This window comes from Leptodactylus fuscus, chromosome 4, assembly GCF_031893055.1.
Source record: "Leptodactylus fuscus isolate aLepFus1 chromosome 4, aLepFus1.hap2, whole genome shotgun sequence".
Classification (NCBI taxonomy): Eukaryota; Metazoa; Chordata; class Amphibia; order Anura; family Leptodactylidae; genus Leptodactylus; species Leptodactylus fuscus.
Genome location: NC_134268.1, coordinates 185,783,195 through 185,800,261, shown reverse-complemented (window position 1 = coordinate 185,800,261; position 17,067 = coordinate 185,783,195). Strand labels below are relative to the sequence as shown.

At 42.7% G+C, this 17,067-nt stretch overlaps 1 protein-coding gene across 1 annotated transcript; it reads right to left on the bottom strand.

Moving 5' to 3' along the window:
• Nucleotides 1-838: 838 nt before the first annotated feature.
• CSRNP1 (cysteine and serine rich nuclear protein 1) lies at nt 839-16,766 on the bottom strand. Its single transcript, XM_075271483.1, has 5 exons — nt 16,583-16,766; nt 8,169-8,349; nt 7,363-7,622; nt 6,674-6,970; nt 839-6,294 (listed from the first exon to the last, which is right to left on the bottom strand). Exons 2-5 carry the CDS (start codon nt 8,323-8,325, stop codon nt 5,287-5,289), a joined length of 1,722 nt encoding a protein of 573 aa, XP_075127584.1. The 5' UTR covers nt 8,326-8,349; nt 16,583-16,766; the 3' UTR covers nt 839-5,286.
• Between the last annotated feature and the right edge of the window lie 301 nt (nt 16,767-17,067).

Below are 17,067 nucleotides of genomic sequence, written 5' to 3'. Positions count from 1 at the left end.
GGTTTCCTTCTTCCAGGTCCATATGGTAACCCTGTCTGCTTAAAAAGCGGTTACCAGTGGAGACCTACAGGCCCCCCCCATAGACTACAGTATAATGGGGTCTGCATGGTTTCCATTGATTTTACATGGAGACTCCAATGCAGATGTGAACCTAGCCTAAGGCCTGGTTTACATCTGCATAAGGGGAGTCTGCTCGGGAAACTCTTCCCCTTCCCAAATGGAAACCTATACGTATTGAAAGGCTGTTACCTAAGGAAACCCATGGACTATAATGGGGTTTGGGTGGTTGCGATTCAGTTTCTGCACGAAACACGCAGAGTAAAGTGCTGCATGCGGCACCCAGATAATGCCTATAGGTTTCCTGCACAGAAACCCGAACGCAGATGTTAATAGGGCCTTACTTACACCTTCTCATGTCTGGCTTACTCTAGGCCAACATTTTGTACCAAAATTCTGCCAGCATCTGCACCATTCTCACATTTTGGCAGCAAAAGTGGCTGTATGTGTAACATGCAGCAATTCGCAACACTTTTTTTCTAGAGGATAAATAGTAGATTAGTGGGGTTTGACCAGAGACCCCCACCAATCCTGAGTACAGGAGTGCATTACCCCCCCATCCAGCCTGCCTACAGCCACCAGAGCAATCTAGGTATGCATGTGCTGAATAGGATGCATCAATGCTCCCATTTCCATCAATGGAAGCACCAAACATAACCAAGTGCTGTAGTTCAGCAATCTCCCATTGAAGTGACTGAGTACTGAACCATTCTGCCCAGCATGAGGAGATAAGTGCCACACGTGGTGGCGAAAGAGAAGAAAAACCACACAGAACAAATAGTAATTTTTAGATTTTTATTTTAAGTGTAATGGATATTTTCTTCATATTGCTTTAATGAAATGACAGACAGCAGTTGCAGAAATTCTTTGCTTAAAAAAAAAAAAATTAAAATAAAAAACAAGACACAATATTTACAAAAATGGCAAAGTTTAGCAATTGTGAGAGGTTCCATAAAGATAGTTACAAGCCGTGTCAATAAATACCCAGAACAATTAGACAGGAGACGTAAATGAAACAAAATACAATCTGAAGTTTGGTTTTTTTGGCACAAACAAATAAATTAAATGCACAAAGTTAATGAAGGCAGGATATTTAATTTACCTTAAATTAATAGATATATCTGTTATGCAAAGTAACCCAGGAATGTTGTAACACGGTATTAGTGCCAATAAATAGAGACTAGTACCAGAGTATTGCCAGCCTTGTGAGCCATGGCGCCAGGAGCGGCCTAGGCCATTGAGAAGGTCTCCGAGCTTTACTGGGAATGTTTATTACTTGAAATGCACAGAGAGTGGATACTAAAGAAACAGCAATGAAACCAGGGCCCTTCCAAGATATGTCCCCATTGGGTTATCCTAAGGCCCGCTTCACATCGGCGTTCGGGTTATTCCATTTCTCTCCCAGCATGTAAAATACAGAGAGAAAAGTCCTGCAAGCAGCACCTTTTTTGTGTGTGCAGAAACCACACGGACCCCATTTCAGTCCATGGGGTTTGTGGGTTTCCTTAGGTAACCACTTTTTTTTATGCGGATTAGGTGTCCGTTCAGTGAATTCCTGAATGGAAACCCATGCACAGATGTGAACCGGGCCTAATTTGGCATGACTAGACACATGGAGGACGGGTAGTAAAAGGGAATCGGTCACATTGAACATGCATGTTGAGCTCAACAGAATGATTGTTTTATAGGGGGTATTGGATGTTATTACTTTATATCCTCCTTCATGAGAGTCAGTGCACATGGAGGTTTTTGGTGCTGATTGTGAGGCGGATTCAGTGTCAAAATCAGCACCAGAAAAACTCCATGTGCACTGACCCGGACAGACAGCTACACCAGGAAAGTGGTCTCTGACATGAACCGCTTGCCAAGATAAACCAGATCAGTCTGCTCCGCTCCTCCCACTTCCTAATGCGAGTGCACTTACAATGTGACAGACTCCCTTTTAAACGCACCCTTCTCTCTAACGCACTGTCGCAAGCAGCCATTTTGTTTTCCGAACTCCACAAATGATCATACAGCTAGGAAAGTTTGGACATCCGCTTACTTAGGGTGGACGGATTTTAGGTCACATTTTCCTTCTACACCGAGAAGGAAAACCTAGTCCAAAAACAAATTTTCCTTTTTGCCTAAATTGGTGTATTAAGAAATATAGACCCAAAATACTCTCAAAAGCAAGGAACTCATGGATGGAGGGAGGAGGTCATTTGGCTTACAAAACAGCTGCTAGTACAGGGATAGCCCCAGGAGAGGATATATGTATACGTCCAGCTTCACTTCAGGCACAGTTATGGTTAACCTAGAATACACGTGAATGTTAAAGGCGATATGCCAATACTTTACGGTTTTATTGGTGATCTTTCTAAATTGGGATTACCCATGAGGCCACACATGAGAATCTGAAGCTAGCCAGCATATTCCTTCCAGTAGGTGAGTGTTGCTGCACACTACTACTATATAGACACAATAAAGACATATGGGTACAATAATAACACCGGCATACAAAAGTAGTGCTGGCAAAGGCACTTGTGTGTATCGCTAGAATGAGGATTATGTCAAAATAATATTTCACCAGAGTGCATTGCACCAACACCTTAAGGCTTATTTAATGTACAGGACCGGAGAGTAGACATGTGCCATAAGAACAGCATTCGTTGCACATCGGTCTAACATGGCCGTGTGTTATGGTACATTCACTCCAGTGATCAAATAAACCTTATTACATGCATGGTATACCTTTGGCACACAGCTTAGACCATAGGATGTATTGTAAGGGCTACAGCATTAGCACGACTTTACCCATTTACTATATAGAAACCAAACACATTAGATAAAGGGCCAACCATGCAAACCGTATAGGGCTGCTGCACCTTAGTGGATAGTTTGGGGAAACTTAGATTTTTAACATGCTTGATCCTTTCGTTCCCATGTCACCAGCCCATTCCCATCTAGCGAGTCAAGCATGCATGTGCATGGGCAGGATGGTAGGAATAGTTATTAGCCAAATGAGCAGGGGGCTGCTATAACCTATTACTTTATACAGTACAATAATTTTAATTCCAAATTTCATCCTACAAGTATGGGGGTAGCCGAGCCAAGAGCTGGCAGTCCCTTACAATGACATCCCCAGCCAGAATATGTACACAGCCGAATTGCCAAAATGTGTCATTGCCAACATTTGTCCTGTCACGCAGAACGGTTTTCACAGTAGCCAATTAGGTCACACACATAAAGACAGCAATCTTCATAGAGAGTAGAATTATGACCTGGTATCCAAATAATAAAACAAATTATAATATGTATACATAATCTTATTGGACGGGTAAAGTAGTAGGCTGGTACTGGAAAGGCCGTTTGATACTTCCTTTACTATGGTACTAGGTAACCTTTTGGTAGAGCAGCTCAAACAAAAGAAAATAAAATAAATTAATAAAAAAAAAAATTCTATAAATCGGTCTTGGTCTCTGGCGTTAACAAGGTTTTATAATTTTGAAAGAAAAAAAAAAATATATAAATTGGATATTTGAGGTTTTTTTCCCCTATAAACTCATTTTATTAAACGCTATGAATTAAATATTTGCATTTAATCTTAAAGCTTAAATAGTATAGCTTCTGACTTAAATACACGTGGATTGAAGAAAAGAAATTCATAGATATTCACTGTGTTGTAAAGGATGTAAAGCAATAAATAATCTACTTCTTGTTTTACATATACCTAAGTTATAAATAGATGGGGCCATATATTAGGGGAGAATACAGAAGTGATCCATCTAATAAGCAGATGGAAAGAATCTCTTTGCTCACGCTGTTCTGGCTCTATGTAGCTTTACTTATATTGCAACGGCTCCGCACCATGATCAGCTGACTGGTTGTCCAAACCGGAGAGCGCGTTCAGCTGCCTAGGATCTTATGGCCAAATCCCTAGATATATCAAATAAATATGAAATAACTTATAGAAAGATTAAATAATTGAACTCAAGAGTATGGCTTGTAAGTTTAGCACAGACGGGACGTCTTTGAGGGGGAAAATTCTGATCCTAACAGAGATAGGAAACTTAGTTCCCAATGACCTCCTTGTGCTTTTTTATATTACCAGTGGTGTAATGAATTAAAGGGGTTTCCAGGACTTTAATACTGGGGTCTATACTTTGTATATCAGATTTTCTGTTTGGGAAGGGGGCGGCGCACCGCTTTGGGCTCTTCAGAATTAGGCGTAGCTCTGACCTATTCACTTACTGCAGACAGTTGCAGTACCATGCACCGCCACTTCAAAATATATGGCACTATGCCTCAATCAGCCCACAACCCTTCGATCAACAGATTGCCAAATCAGAACCTGATACTTATGACCAATATTAAAGAGGACCTTTCACCCATTTGGGCACAGGCAGTTCTATATACTGCTGGAAAGCTGACAGTGCGCTGAATTCAGCGCACTGTCGGCTTTCCCGATCTGTGCCCCAGGTAAAGAGCAGCACACGGAATTCAGCGCACTGTCAGCTTTCCAGCAGTATATAGAACTGCCTGTGCCCATATCGGTGAAAGGTCCTCTTTAAATGTAACTTTAATATTAAAGTCCCTGATCACCCCTTCAATGGAGACTGCTGCTGTAATATTGCACAATAGGGGAAGAAAAGTTTATGAATATTTAACTCAAAAATAAAATAAAAATAGTCTATAAATAATGCAGATATATTATGGAAAAAAATATGATTGTACTCATAATACATCTGAGGTATTTCCAATTTAAATAAAACTCATGCTAGTTCAAGCTTCAGTCTCATTCCTGGAATTTGCAATAAATAAAACAGCTCTGTATAAAGTATGCGGTTTTTTAATTTTTCCTTTTTTTCTGTAAACCCAAGTAGTGCACACTACCTCTGCAAATATTTCTTTTTACAATAAATACATGAATAGAATTTCTCTTAAAAGCACTGAACACGGGAATACTTGGATACCCATTCATAAAAGAATAGCTTTTCACAGGTCCACAAACAAAAGAATTTTTTTTTCTCCCCCCTCCCTCCCCCCCAAAAAAACTTTATATACAAGTCTTTTACAAAAACAAAAATTTGTTCAGACCGACGTACGGTAAACAGACCGCAGTGACAGTGTTCCATAAAAAGACCAAAATAGAGTTATCCATGTAAAAGCAACATAGAAACATTCCTTGTTTTATTCACCGTTCCTGCAAAATGATCCACAGCTTGGAGTCCACCTCCCCCTCCCCATTTATGCAATGAGGGATTCAAAAGGAGATGGTGATTTTAAGGCATCCTCTAAATATTGATTGTCACCACAGGACTCAGAAGAGCCAATTAAAGATTCCAAAAAGTTTGCGGTCGTGTCCGCCGCCGGGGTAAAACCAGGAAGTAGCGTCACCAGACACTGCTGAGAATACAAGTTTTCGTATTCGTTCAGTGAATTGTAAAGGGGTCCAAAATTGTAGTCGGTGTCGTCCGAAATATCAAAAGCTTCCGAGGAAAGGCTGATATCCATGTAGTTTTTTAGGAGTGGCTCTCCTTGTGCCACGGTAGAATCAGTAGAGATGGCGACAGATACCTCATTGTCAGTAAAGCAATCCGCACCCTGGTTTGCGTTTTCGTCTACGCATTTTGAAATGTTTGATAAAGAGTTGGAGTACAACCCGCTGGCAGATTTTTCGGAGCTGTAGAGAGATTCGTAAACCTTATCACAGAAAAAGTCTGTACTATGAAAGAAGCTCAAGTTGTCCTGGCAGTCGCTGCTGTTCTCCTCATACTCGGAGTCGTTGAAATGAAGAATCCTAGCCAGATAGTCTTCTTCGAAATCCGGTTGGGATTTATCAGCTGAAGTAGTGAGATCAAATGGACCTTCAGAGCTTTCGCTCGGACTGGATGAGGAGGAACTGTCCATTGTGTCGCTGCTGCAACTGTTTTCGTTTGTTGGCTCCAAGTCTGCTTTGAAATGATAGGATGCAGTGGATGAGGAGGTGCCAGTAGTAGTGGTGGGAGCAGTCCTTTCTTCATCTTCAACAGATTCTACAGAGGGGCACCCAAAGGCATCCAATTCCTCACCGGTTGGGGTTTCAGGCCTGTCATCCACATCATCCTCTTCATCTTGCCTTTTCTCCTCAAGCTCAAGTTTCATTACAGTATGGATAAAATGGGTCTGTACCCTGGATGAATTGAACTCTACTCTTCCGTTTCGGTTTCCACATCCATCCTTTGTACACCCACATGGAAAAGTTGAGTGATCTCTCTGGAAGAGGACAAAAACATAATATTAGGCAATGTCTTTTGTGGCTATATTGTATAGCAGCTGGTTATACATCACAGAATTTAATAAGTTTACTCTTATGTACAATGCCGCAAGGAATTGCTTCATCCAAGACTGAAGTTCTACCAATTAGATAGAGTAATCCAAGAAACGTATGGGGCAGAAATATAACAGAATATGCGTTACAATACAAATGTTATTTATGTTTTTTTGGTCTCCCCAATACCAGTCATCTTGCAGAACTTATCTAGGGATATTTCGAGTCAAGGAGGAATGGCACATTCATAAAAAAAAAAACAAAAAAAAAAAAACAAAAAAAAACACACACTTTGAGAAGCAAATCACAAAAACTGATGCTAACCTGACATTTGATGCCTGCCAAGGTACAGACGCATGTCTCAGGCTCACAGAAGTCCTGGCAGTCACAGCCACATTCTTGTCTTGACTTCCGGATTTCATTAAGTTCATGCTTTTCACTTTTGTCAATTTTCTTCACGCCCTCACTCTTGAGCAGCGCCCGCCGTTTCTTGGGAGGGTACATTCGCGGACTGAAACCATCTTCGATTTCTGCATTGGTCATGTCAATATCTTCATCACAGATGTCATCTATGCTGAGGTTATTGGCCTTTTCTGACTCGACTGTACCATTTTTTGTAAACTAAACAAGAAGTTAAACAAAGTCTATTAGTACTTGTATGGAAGTGTAGGGACTAATTCACATGGAGTTCCGCGTGTACACATTCTGTTGCGACATTCCGCGATGGATTATGCCCAAATGTATGGGCCAGAGCCTCGTGCTGAAGCTGATTCAGCCGCGGAATCCTCAGCAAGACAGGGCAGCTTGCTTCTTTTTTTCGCTACTAGTTAGCGGAAAAAAGAAGTGAGCAGCTCCCATTGAAGTCAATGGGAGTAGCGGATTTTGAGACGGATTCCACTGCCAACTTGCCCCGTGTGAACTAGCCCTAAGAGCTGAAATCAGTCACATCAATATTAAGAAGGCTTCATTACCAAGTTGTCTCAATGTCTAGAATTTGTGGTACCAACACCTACCATGTTTTTTAGCGCCATGAGCTTCTCTTCTTTTAACCGCTCCTTGAGTTTCTCCCTACGTCGGGTTAACTGTTCCCTGGAAAACTCTTCCAATGTGAACTGTCTACTGTAGCTGTGTTTTCGCCGCATACCCAGCGTGCATCCACCCCGGCTTGGCACGCTTGTGAAACCTTGGCATCGCTGGAAGTAGAAGACTATCACCCGATCAAACAGAACCTTGTTCTTCCTGGCCCTTTTTGCCTTTTTGAGGATGGACGTTGCTGTAAAGAAAACATCAGTATATGAAAAAAGATCCATAGAATTTACCAGCAAACACCTTTATAAAAGGTCTGCCTTAGTCAAATAAAAGAGATCTGCATTTCCAGCCTTTAAAACATTCATTTTGTGGATACATGAAGCCAAAGTCACTCTGTCAGTTGCCAAATGGAAAATACACAACTGTAAACATCAGCCCATAAGGAGAGATTCAGGAATAAAATCTGATTTCGGACTCCGGAGGGATGTATACGACTCTGTGCGCACTGGGCTTATAGTTTTAAGCTGTAGAGAAAAGTTCTCAGTGTTTACTCAGGTGGTGAAGAGTTGACATCTTTATGGCTGCTGCTTCGGAAACTATGCAGATTATTTAAAGCCCAGTTTACTGTCATACAACACAACAGCTGGGATATGAAAATCTAGCAGGGAAGTCTAAGAGAATCCTGGCTATTATCCATCAGCTTTCTATGGCTTTTGTAGACAGAATTGTTCTAAAAGTAATATAAAAAAGTCATGGCGAGAGAAGAAGAAGAAGAATCCAATGCACTTACGGGTGAAGTCGCTCAGAAGCGGCCTAGGGCTGTAGCTAAACTCTTCATCTGATTCCCCTCCGGAAGAGGTGGCCGATGACGAGGGGGACGAAGAGGAAGAGGAGTACATGAAGTCATCTTCCAACGCTTCGTACTTGCGTTTTAGTAACCCACTCATGGCTATTGTGTAGATTTCACAGTCCTGCAAAAAGAAAAAAAAATAAAATAAAGTTACTTTCAAGTGTGTAGGTGAAAGATTAGTAAATATATATATATATATATATATATATATATATATATATATATATATATATTTTTTTTTTTTTTTAATCAAATCACTACTGAATAGGTTAAAAGCAAATTGTGCAAATTAGTAGTGAACAACAAATGATAATTTGGTATAATTAACGGATCCTTTCATATGTAAACCCGTTTCTATATCGTACAGGAAACAACATGCTGGACTGTAATAATGCAGCAACTGCTTCCTGTCACATCCCATTCAGCTTGAGTGAGCTCATTTACCGAGATGAGGAAAGGAAGAAAAAAAAATTGCCTAGCTCTTCAGAGAATACTTCTCGCATGATTTGCATGCTGTACCTCCCCAGGGAAATACAGGCAGAGCATCTTATTAGACGCAACGCTAAAACAAAAACACATCAATTGCACCCGGCTCCTTTTTTTTTTTTTGTTTCCTCTCCTGTATTTTTTTGCAGCCTCTGGACATATTAATGAAAATAGGTTTCAGAAAAGAAAAAAAAAGGAAATTTTTGTTCTTCAGATCTGGTCTGGTGCCCCCTCCCCAACCCTCATTTACGCCGTTAACCCCATAAATGCCATTTCTACTGAAAATAAACCAGTTACCGTGTGGTACAATAGGAACATAAAAGACGCCTATGCGCGGCTGATCATTTGGTATTGTGTTTGAGCCGGCATCCAGGAGTGCTGCTCGACGACACTCATCTCTGCCTCAAAGGGCTCGAGTAATCTCGGAGTGAATAGAAGCACCGTGCTTGATCACGATTTTATCACACGCGTACAAGGTATCAGTTTAATATTAGCAGCATGTAGGAGGGAAGGAGAAGCAGACATCACGGCACAGGCATTATTTGGAAAGATGACTCAGGGTGACTCAGTAGTCTGCCTGTGTGTTTACGGATAGACGTGACAACAGCTTCGAAGCCGTGATGGGGAAGCGCCAGGAAACTTTTTTTTCTTCACAGCCTTACTAGCAAGCTACACTGACGTCAACATTGAGGGCGATGACAAGGACCTGGTGCAGCAGACTGACATCATTAGGAAATAGTGCACTTCCTCTAGTGTAACCAAGGGGTAAAAACCACGAACAGAAGGACTCCTTGTAGTGCCATGTCACTCTAGCAACTCCGAGCAAGCGAAAGGAAACTGTAAACCTTTACGTAACACGCCATGAATTAGTGCCGCCATCCTGTGTACAACAAATACCAGCATCCCTTAGAAGTCACTCTTCCCCTGAATACACAATAACCTGAAGTGGTAGATCCCCAAGGGCCAAACAGATCTAAAACAACCCCAGTTTTTGAGATGTCCAATAGTCAGGGCCAATATCAGGGGCAGCAAATATCAGCATCAGCAAGCGGAAACTTTAACCTAGCCAAGTGCGCCGGGCAGGTGATTAAAGCTAAATTAGTGCTATAGCTGCAGAGAAGGGAGGCAATGCGCTAGTTAATTATTTACAACCTTGTTATGCGAGACTCCAGCCATGGCCCCGGTGTCTCATTTAATGTACAGCATGCGGACACTGCTTTAGAACAACGTGTAGGACTAACTATTCCTTTAACTCCTTAATGCGTATCTAATGGTCACGTACATCAGGGCAGAGGGCACGGTATAGGCCTATAGGTAGCAGGTCTTGCACCAATGCACCACTTTACACAGCCTTCAAATTATTGAATCTTTAGATTACTATATAATATAAAAGGGACATATAGAGGACGACCATACCACTATGCAAACCTCTCACGGGCTAATGTTTGCACCAAGTGTAAAACCTGACACATCCCCGCTGGTTGACACTGGCCAAGGTTCAATAGTTCATAGGTCTAACAGGGATCTCAATGTCAATGTGGTACCCATAGGCTTACAAACATACTTGGTACATAGGTGGTGAGGTTGATGCCATAGGATCATCTATCCCAGCTGTCTGGAAAAAGACAAAATGCAAGAAGCTCACCATGCCCTTAAAACAATTTAGACAGTAAATCTTCCCTGACAGATGGTGACCCAGGACCACCTCTCAGGGTGGTCGCAACTAAGGGAAGAAGGAAGAAAAACAAAAACCCCACAACATTCCTATGTCCATCAGGTGAGGGCAAAACCTTTACTTTATAAAGTCAGCATATTCTGCAGCCTATTGGCATATTACCCAGCTTTCCTGCACCCCAGAACAGCAACATCTGCAAGCACTGTAGTGATACACCCGCACTTCTGAATTTGCTGCACCGTTAGCGGGTCTGTCTTTCAACTTCCACCCAGCTTTCCCAGGAACAGATACACGGAAACCCCCTTACCCTAGCTATAGAAACTAGGGGAAAGGTGGAAAGGGAATGTAATCTTGTTTATTTTAACCGAAATATTAAAATTGTTAGAGGGTAAAAAAAAATAGAAAAATAAATAAATAAAAATTTAAAGGAAACCCCACACCCTTCTACAAGACAGCCAGGTAGATACAGACCCCATACTAGATGATTAGAGCGTTGGTAACGAGTCTGAGTTTCTAAAATTCGGCAATTGTTTCCCGCTGAATTATGTAAAGTCAATTGCTGCCAGATGTTTTATGAAGTGGCTCTAGACTGCACTAGAAAGGACACAGTGTTAAGCGGATTTACTCACAGGGCCGGTACAAAGTGAGTGCCGCGCTAAACTGTCACAGGGAGCCAGGAGCAAAGTGTCACCCAAGCTTTGTGTCAAGAGGTCACGCGAGGACATCAGGACCTAAAGAAACGTCAGACTCAGACCCTGTTACAGAAACATTTTCTCATTGCAGAGCAGCAAGTGTTTATTTGCATAGTGCATTGTATGTATACAGCACGACTCAGTGTTTATGCAGTGTGTACAGTTACATGGAAATACAAGGAGTGCACTAATTTTATTACGTGCCCATCACCCAGAGGGCACAGCTACTGTGAGGGATCAATGCCTGTAGTATCCAGACCGATGCTAGGAGGTTGCTCGTGACTAATGTTACACCTACATATACAATTGCCCCATATTCATTCCATGCAGCAGAAGTGACAATTCTCTCAAAGATTCCATTAAAACAAAACAGTATGAAATTATATAATATAATGCAGTGTATACTTCCAAGTTTTTTCCCTGGAGTTCCATCTGTCACCTACAGCTGCGTTTCTACATTTAGGTTTTTGAAGCCAGAAACCAGGTGTGAACCATAGAGATGCAGATGTTTTAGCTTCAAAAACTGCATCAAACTCTAAAGACTAGATCTACATGGAGACGGTGAGCGACCAAAGATCACCTGGCCAACCTGCAACTCGTCAGCTAGTGTTAGTGAATGGAGTCGCATTGTGACCACAACTCAGAGTCAAACATTTCTGCACGTTTTTTGCAGCTAGTGAAGGAGTCGCAGGGCAACCCCATGATCCCTTGAACACAACCAAAATCACTGTAACATAAATTTGGATAGTCTGTGGTTGCTTTATAGAAGAGTAGACTGGTACATTATATTACAGCGATCAGTTGTTTCCACCACTTTTGCAAACATTTCACCAAGTTTTCAAAAAGTGGAGGGGGGAAAAAATAATATATATATATATATATATATATATATATATATATATATATATATATATTAATTTTCAAATCAACACAAACATATGCAAATGAACAAGAGTCAAAGCCACAGACCACTAGCGCGTATAAATGGACAACACACAGGTAAAACACAGACCCCCCCCCCCCATTACCCAAGAATAACCACAATGTCAGATTCTAAATAAAATCAGCCCAAAGTGTCAGCAATGTCACCAGCCGTGCCAATTTATTAGGCTCATGCAGTGTATATGGGCATAGCAGATAAATCTCGCACTTCCACTTTCTAGACACTAGGAGCATCTGTAAACAAAGTGGAGATGTAATACTGGATTAATTGTCTAAACCCAGGAGCAATTAAGTAATTACAGCTCTGGAGTCATGTGTAGGTCATCCAAGGGCAGGGGCATTTCCTTTACCATGCGGTATAGCACACAGATGTCCATATAGTCATACTAGGAACAGATACTGCAACCTCAACCGCTTCTCTCACCTCACAGGGGGGGGGCAAAAAAAAAAAAAAAAAAGTTTGTAAACTGGCAGTGCAGAAAAAAAAAAAAAAAAATATTCAATATTTTTATTCAACGTGTGTTAAGTCCAGCATTCTGCTCCATACAAGAACTATTTAACTGCATTTTATTTCAGGTTATTAAAAATAAATAAATAAAATAATCTGCCTCACTTACTGCTGCCAAAAAAGACATTCTGTTCTTGGCTCGGCCATCTTACTCATCTATTTTACTAAAAACAGCTTTTTAAACAAGTACAAGAGTCGATGGACCAAAACCGCAGGAATTCTTGTCTGGCAGCACCACTCCCACCGAGTGTTAAAGGTGCAGAGCCATGGAGAAGGGGAAAGAAACAAGAGACGCGGGGCCGGCCATCAGTGGGGGACAGACGAGATCCAAGCAAACTATAATAATCTCCACCTCTAAAAAGAAACATCCAATCTACGCCAAGGAAAACGGTTGCTTAAGACGACCTTTAGAGAAGACCACCCCGACCCCATGGTGGTGCCAGAATCTTCTTAATAACGGGTGTGACTGAGTGAATAGTAAGAAAGGGAATGTATTATTCCACTCCCTTTTTCTGACCCCGGCTTTCAGAATTATCCATATATACAGGAATTTCAGGAATGAACAAGCCTCCGCTATATGGCATGGTAAACACAGGAACCGGTCCCAAACAACATGCACCCTGGGAAATCTGTGCACTGCTTACATCTGTTTATGTGGTCGGGGAAGCTTCTTTCTGTGTTTGTCTGAGACATCCCAGCTCAAAGGTTATTCTGGAAGCGCAAACATGTTATGTATGTATTTGCCCACTGGCAGTGACTACTAGTAACATCCTCATACAGCTGAATTTACCAGCATTTGTTAGTATCTAAAGGGTCCCCCCACTTTTGGCTACACAAGCCCACCCTAGAATGCCCCCAGGCGTTGATACCCCCTTCCCCAGAGGCGTCCGCGGTGGGAAGCGCATAGCAGGCACTCCCATTGCTGTAGTAACTACTCGCTTATTAAATGGACATATTCATTTTCCATAATGATCACAGAGAAAGGGGGCATCATCAGAACCCAAGAGATCACCCCCGCACAGATGGGTTAGGGTCCCCTATATACAGATTTTGCAGTTTGTGTCAAGGTGCAAATTAGCTCTTTGGAGCAACAGGGGTGTGGCCATTGCTCCAAAGAGCTAATTTGCATTTTGAAGAAACCAGCAATATCACATCAATGGACAAACTGATGAACTCAAGCATCACTACTACAGTGTTAGTGTCAGCCATGTCACCAGATGTGGCGCTGTTGTGAGTGTCGCTGTTCTGTGCAAAACAGACGCACTGAAACACACATGTGAACAGAGTCTTAGTGATATCACATCTCACAACTGGACACCAATAAGACTACCACATAACACATTAGTGCTCCCAGGATTTATCATCCAAATTTTCTAGACCCATCAAGGGCAAATGAGCCACAGGGCTATAAACCTAAGCAGATTTTACTTTCAGGGATCTAGGAAAGCTGGGTGACAACCCATAAAAATAAATAAATAAATAGTAGAACATGATTATTTTATTCTTCTCTGCTGCCATCTCTGGACAAGAGGAAAACACATGATAAAAGCGCTTGTGACTTTGTGTAACCCTCAGGGAACGTGCGTGATCGTATGGAGCGTTCCTGAAAGCCAGACACCTGTTTAAAGACCATAAAAGCCACGTGCAGAACTTGCAAGGCAGTAGTCATTGGATCATTCACATGCAAATCCAGGGGAAGGATTAGAAAATGTGGCAGAACAGGATCTGCTTGTTATGACAGCTAACTCCAGGTTCACGCGTACAGTGAGTATATTCCAAGATTATCCAGTGGCAAAGGAGGAGATAGAAGAAACACCCATAGTGCAGCTGAAGAATGAAGAATGCAGGGTCCTATACATGATCATGTACAACACTGGCATCTATGGGAGACCACAATGCACTTGGAGGACCCAGGGTTATATTATATCCTGCACAATCACTATAATATAGCATAGCAAGCACCTGGGACAGGTATACGGATGGGTGCAGAGGGTATATATATATATATATATATATATATATATATATTATATGGGGCAGGGAATCAGATTTTATGGCCACGCTGAGGTACGAGTGACTATAAATTTAATAAAAAAGAAAAAATTATACAAATAGATAGAATTCCATTATGTAAACCTCTGTGCTGTAACCAAGTAAAACATAAGAAATAAGAATAAATCAATGCCAAGCCTCAGCTTCAACAAGGTACAGGTCTGTAGGAATAAGCATGTCAGACTGTACACGACGGTATTAATCCAAATCCCGCTAGGCGACCCTAAATCCCAGCAGCTTGTCTGGCTGGATATGAGAAATCCCAGTGACATAGCGGAAGACGCTGCTTGTTGTAGGAACTGTAGCTAAAACAAGGACAACGTCTTATTTACATACGCCTGAAACAGGAGACCACCAGGGATAGGACAGGGTTCTCCACCAGCGAGGACGACCCTATAGCGGGCACCTGGCAGCTCACAATACCTCCACTCATAAGAGATTGTTCCCACAGAATACAATATAATGGGAAAAGGAGGAGGATGTGGTGGTGATGGGGGGGTGGCGGTCTCAGGAGGAAGAAATTCCATCCCTTCCAAGGATATGCATTTAAGTCATATCATCCAATACAATGAAGGCAGATGCCCTGGGAACGTGCCCAGTCCGCCGCTGTACACACGAGCGACTGACGGTGGAACCCAATATGGCCACAGACGCTGAGATTTTATGGAATGTACAACCGGTCACGGCTCATTGACTATAATCCTCGCAATACAATTTAAAGATTTTTTTTTAAAAAATAAAATTGCCATTTAAAGAATTAGGAATTTAAAAAAATATAAATTAAAAAATTCCAACTCCACAACTAGGAAAATAGAAACATAAAAAAATTCCACTGCAGCCGGATGGTCGCTGTAAATAAGCAAGTCACACAGTGGATTTTTTTGTTTCTCTTTAACCCAATATGCTGGGTTTTTTCCCCCCTAATAGAGAAGTCTATGGAAAATGCCGAAAAAAAAAAAAAAAAAAAAAAAAAAAAGGCACTTAAGATTTTTTTTTTTTTTGGGGGGGGGGGGGGGGGCAGGGGGAAAAAAAATGAAGATACAATAACATGAAGGGCACGGTAACGTGTAAACATCCTTGTGAAGGGTCTAAAAATACAAGTATTGGTTCTTATAAATTTCTCCTGTGCGGCGGATACCCCAGCAGAAGGAGTTAATCCCCCCCCCCCCTCCCCAATTCTATTTAATCCACATATAAATAACTTGGAGAAGTTTAGGCACAGAAAGTTCCATAAAGTTCTTCACAAACAGGAGGAAAATTCCACAGAAGCCATGAAGTCACTTCCAAGCCTTGAGTCATCCCGGCTCATTACTTCATCCTTTCCCCACAAGGCTCCGGTGACGTCACAAGTCGCTCACACGTCACCCGCCTCCCTCCCTGCTCTCAGCTGGCGCCAAAAAACTTTGCAGAGTGACGTCAGCAGCCGGTATCAGGCTGTGCGAGCCCGGCTCTGGTCTATGGCGACATTATGTCCCTTCACACAGACACTGAGCTTATTATTATCTAGGGGACAGGACAGAAGCAGCAACATCTCTGCGACAAACGCGCGCTTGGTACAGAATAGACGCGACATCAGGCTCACAGTAACATCAATGGCTTAGGATAGATGTATGTTCACACTTTGCGATATTTCTATAATAGATGCCCAGCACTGGTGACACAAAGTAACAAAAACCTCCAATAATCGCAACATTGAGGCAATTCCAGTCCCACAGACACTAGTAATGCAGAGCGGGGATCCCGGGCGCCATCCCACTGCTGGCCGCTAGAGGCCGCCCCGCGCTCACTCACCAGCACCTCCACTATAGACACCGGCTGGACTAGACATAAAGTACAATACAGAGCGCTGAGCTCCAGCCTATCACACAGCCTGCGCTCCATAGCAAGAAGCCCCAGAGCCAGCCGCACACAGTGCACCCCTCACCAGTACCCACCTGGCACAAGGGGCTGCCCCCTCTCTCCATGCAATAATGCCCCATCTGCCCCTGGCACTACTCACCGTGGCTGTCCTGCAGTGTCCGGCAGCGGGTACTAGATGCAGCGCCGGCTGAGTGCAGCTCTCATAGTCCGGGGAGTGCAGTGAGTGCTGAGGCAGCTCCTCCTGCTCTGACTCCTCTCAGCAGCAGCACTGCCTTTTTCGTCAGTGGAAAACTCCTGTGCTGGTGACGCAGGCGGTGACAAGGAGGCAGACAGCCCGCCCCGGCCCCTCCGCCGGCCCACACTCCTCCGCCCTCTCCTCGGCTTCCTGAGCTCCTTCTATGCACCTCCGGCCGCCAACCCGCCTGTGTCTGTGTCAGCACATCCCCGGCCCGGCACATCTATATGTGTGTCCTCCCCCTCCTCCTCCTTCTTCTCCTCCTCCTCCAGGACACTGCTATGGAAATGAGACCAGGAGGGGAGGGGGATGTGTCTGCTCTGTGGTGGTGCACGACCTGCACATAGGCTGATGTGGGATTACTCACCTCATATCCATCTATTATCTAT

Excerpts from the sequence above, each read along its gene's own strand:
- CSRNP1 (XM_075271483.1), bottom strand. The coding sequence starts at position 8,325 with ATGAGTGGGTTACTAAAACGCAAGTACGAAGCGTTGGAAGATGACTTC. Across the intron at positions 7,623-8,168 it reads GCTTCTGAGCGACTTCACCC|CAACGTCCATCCTCAAAAAG; the intron begins GTAAGTGCATTG and ends TTTTCTTTACAG. Across the intron at positions 6,971-7,362 it reads TCATGGCGCTAAAAAACATG|TTTACAAAAAATGGTACAGT; the intron begins GTAGGTGTTGGT and ends CTTCTTGTTTAG.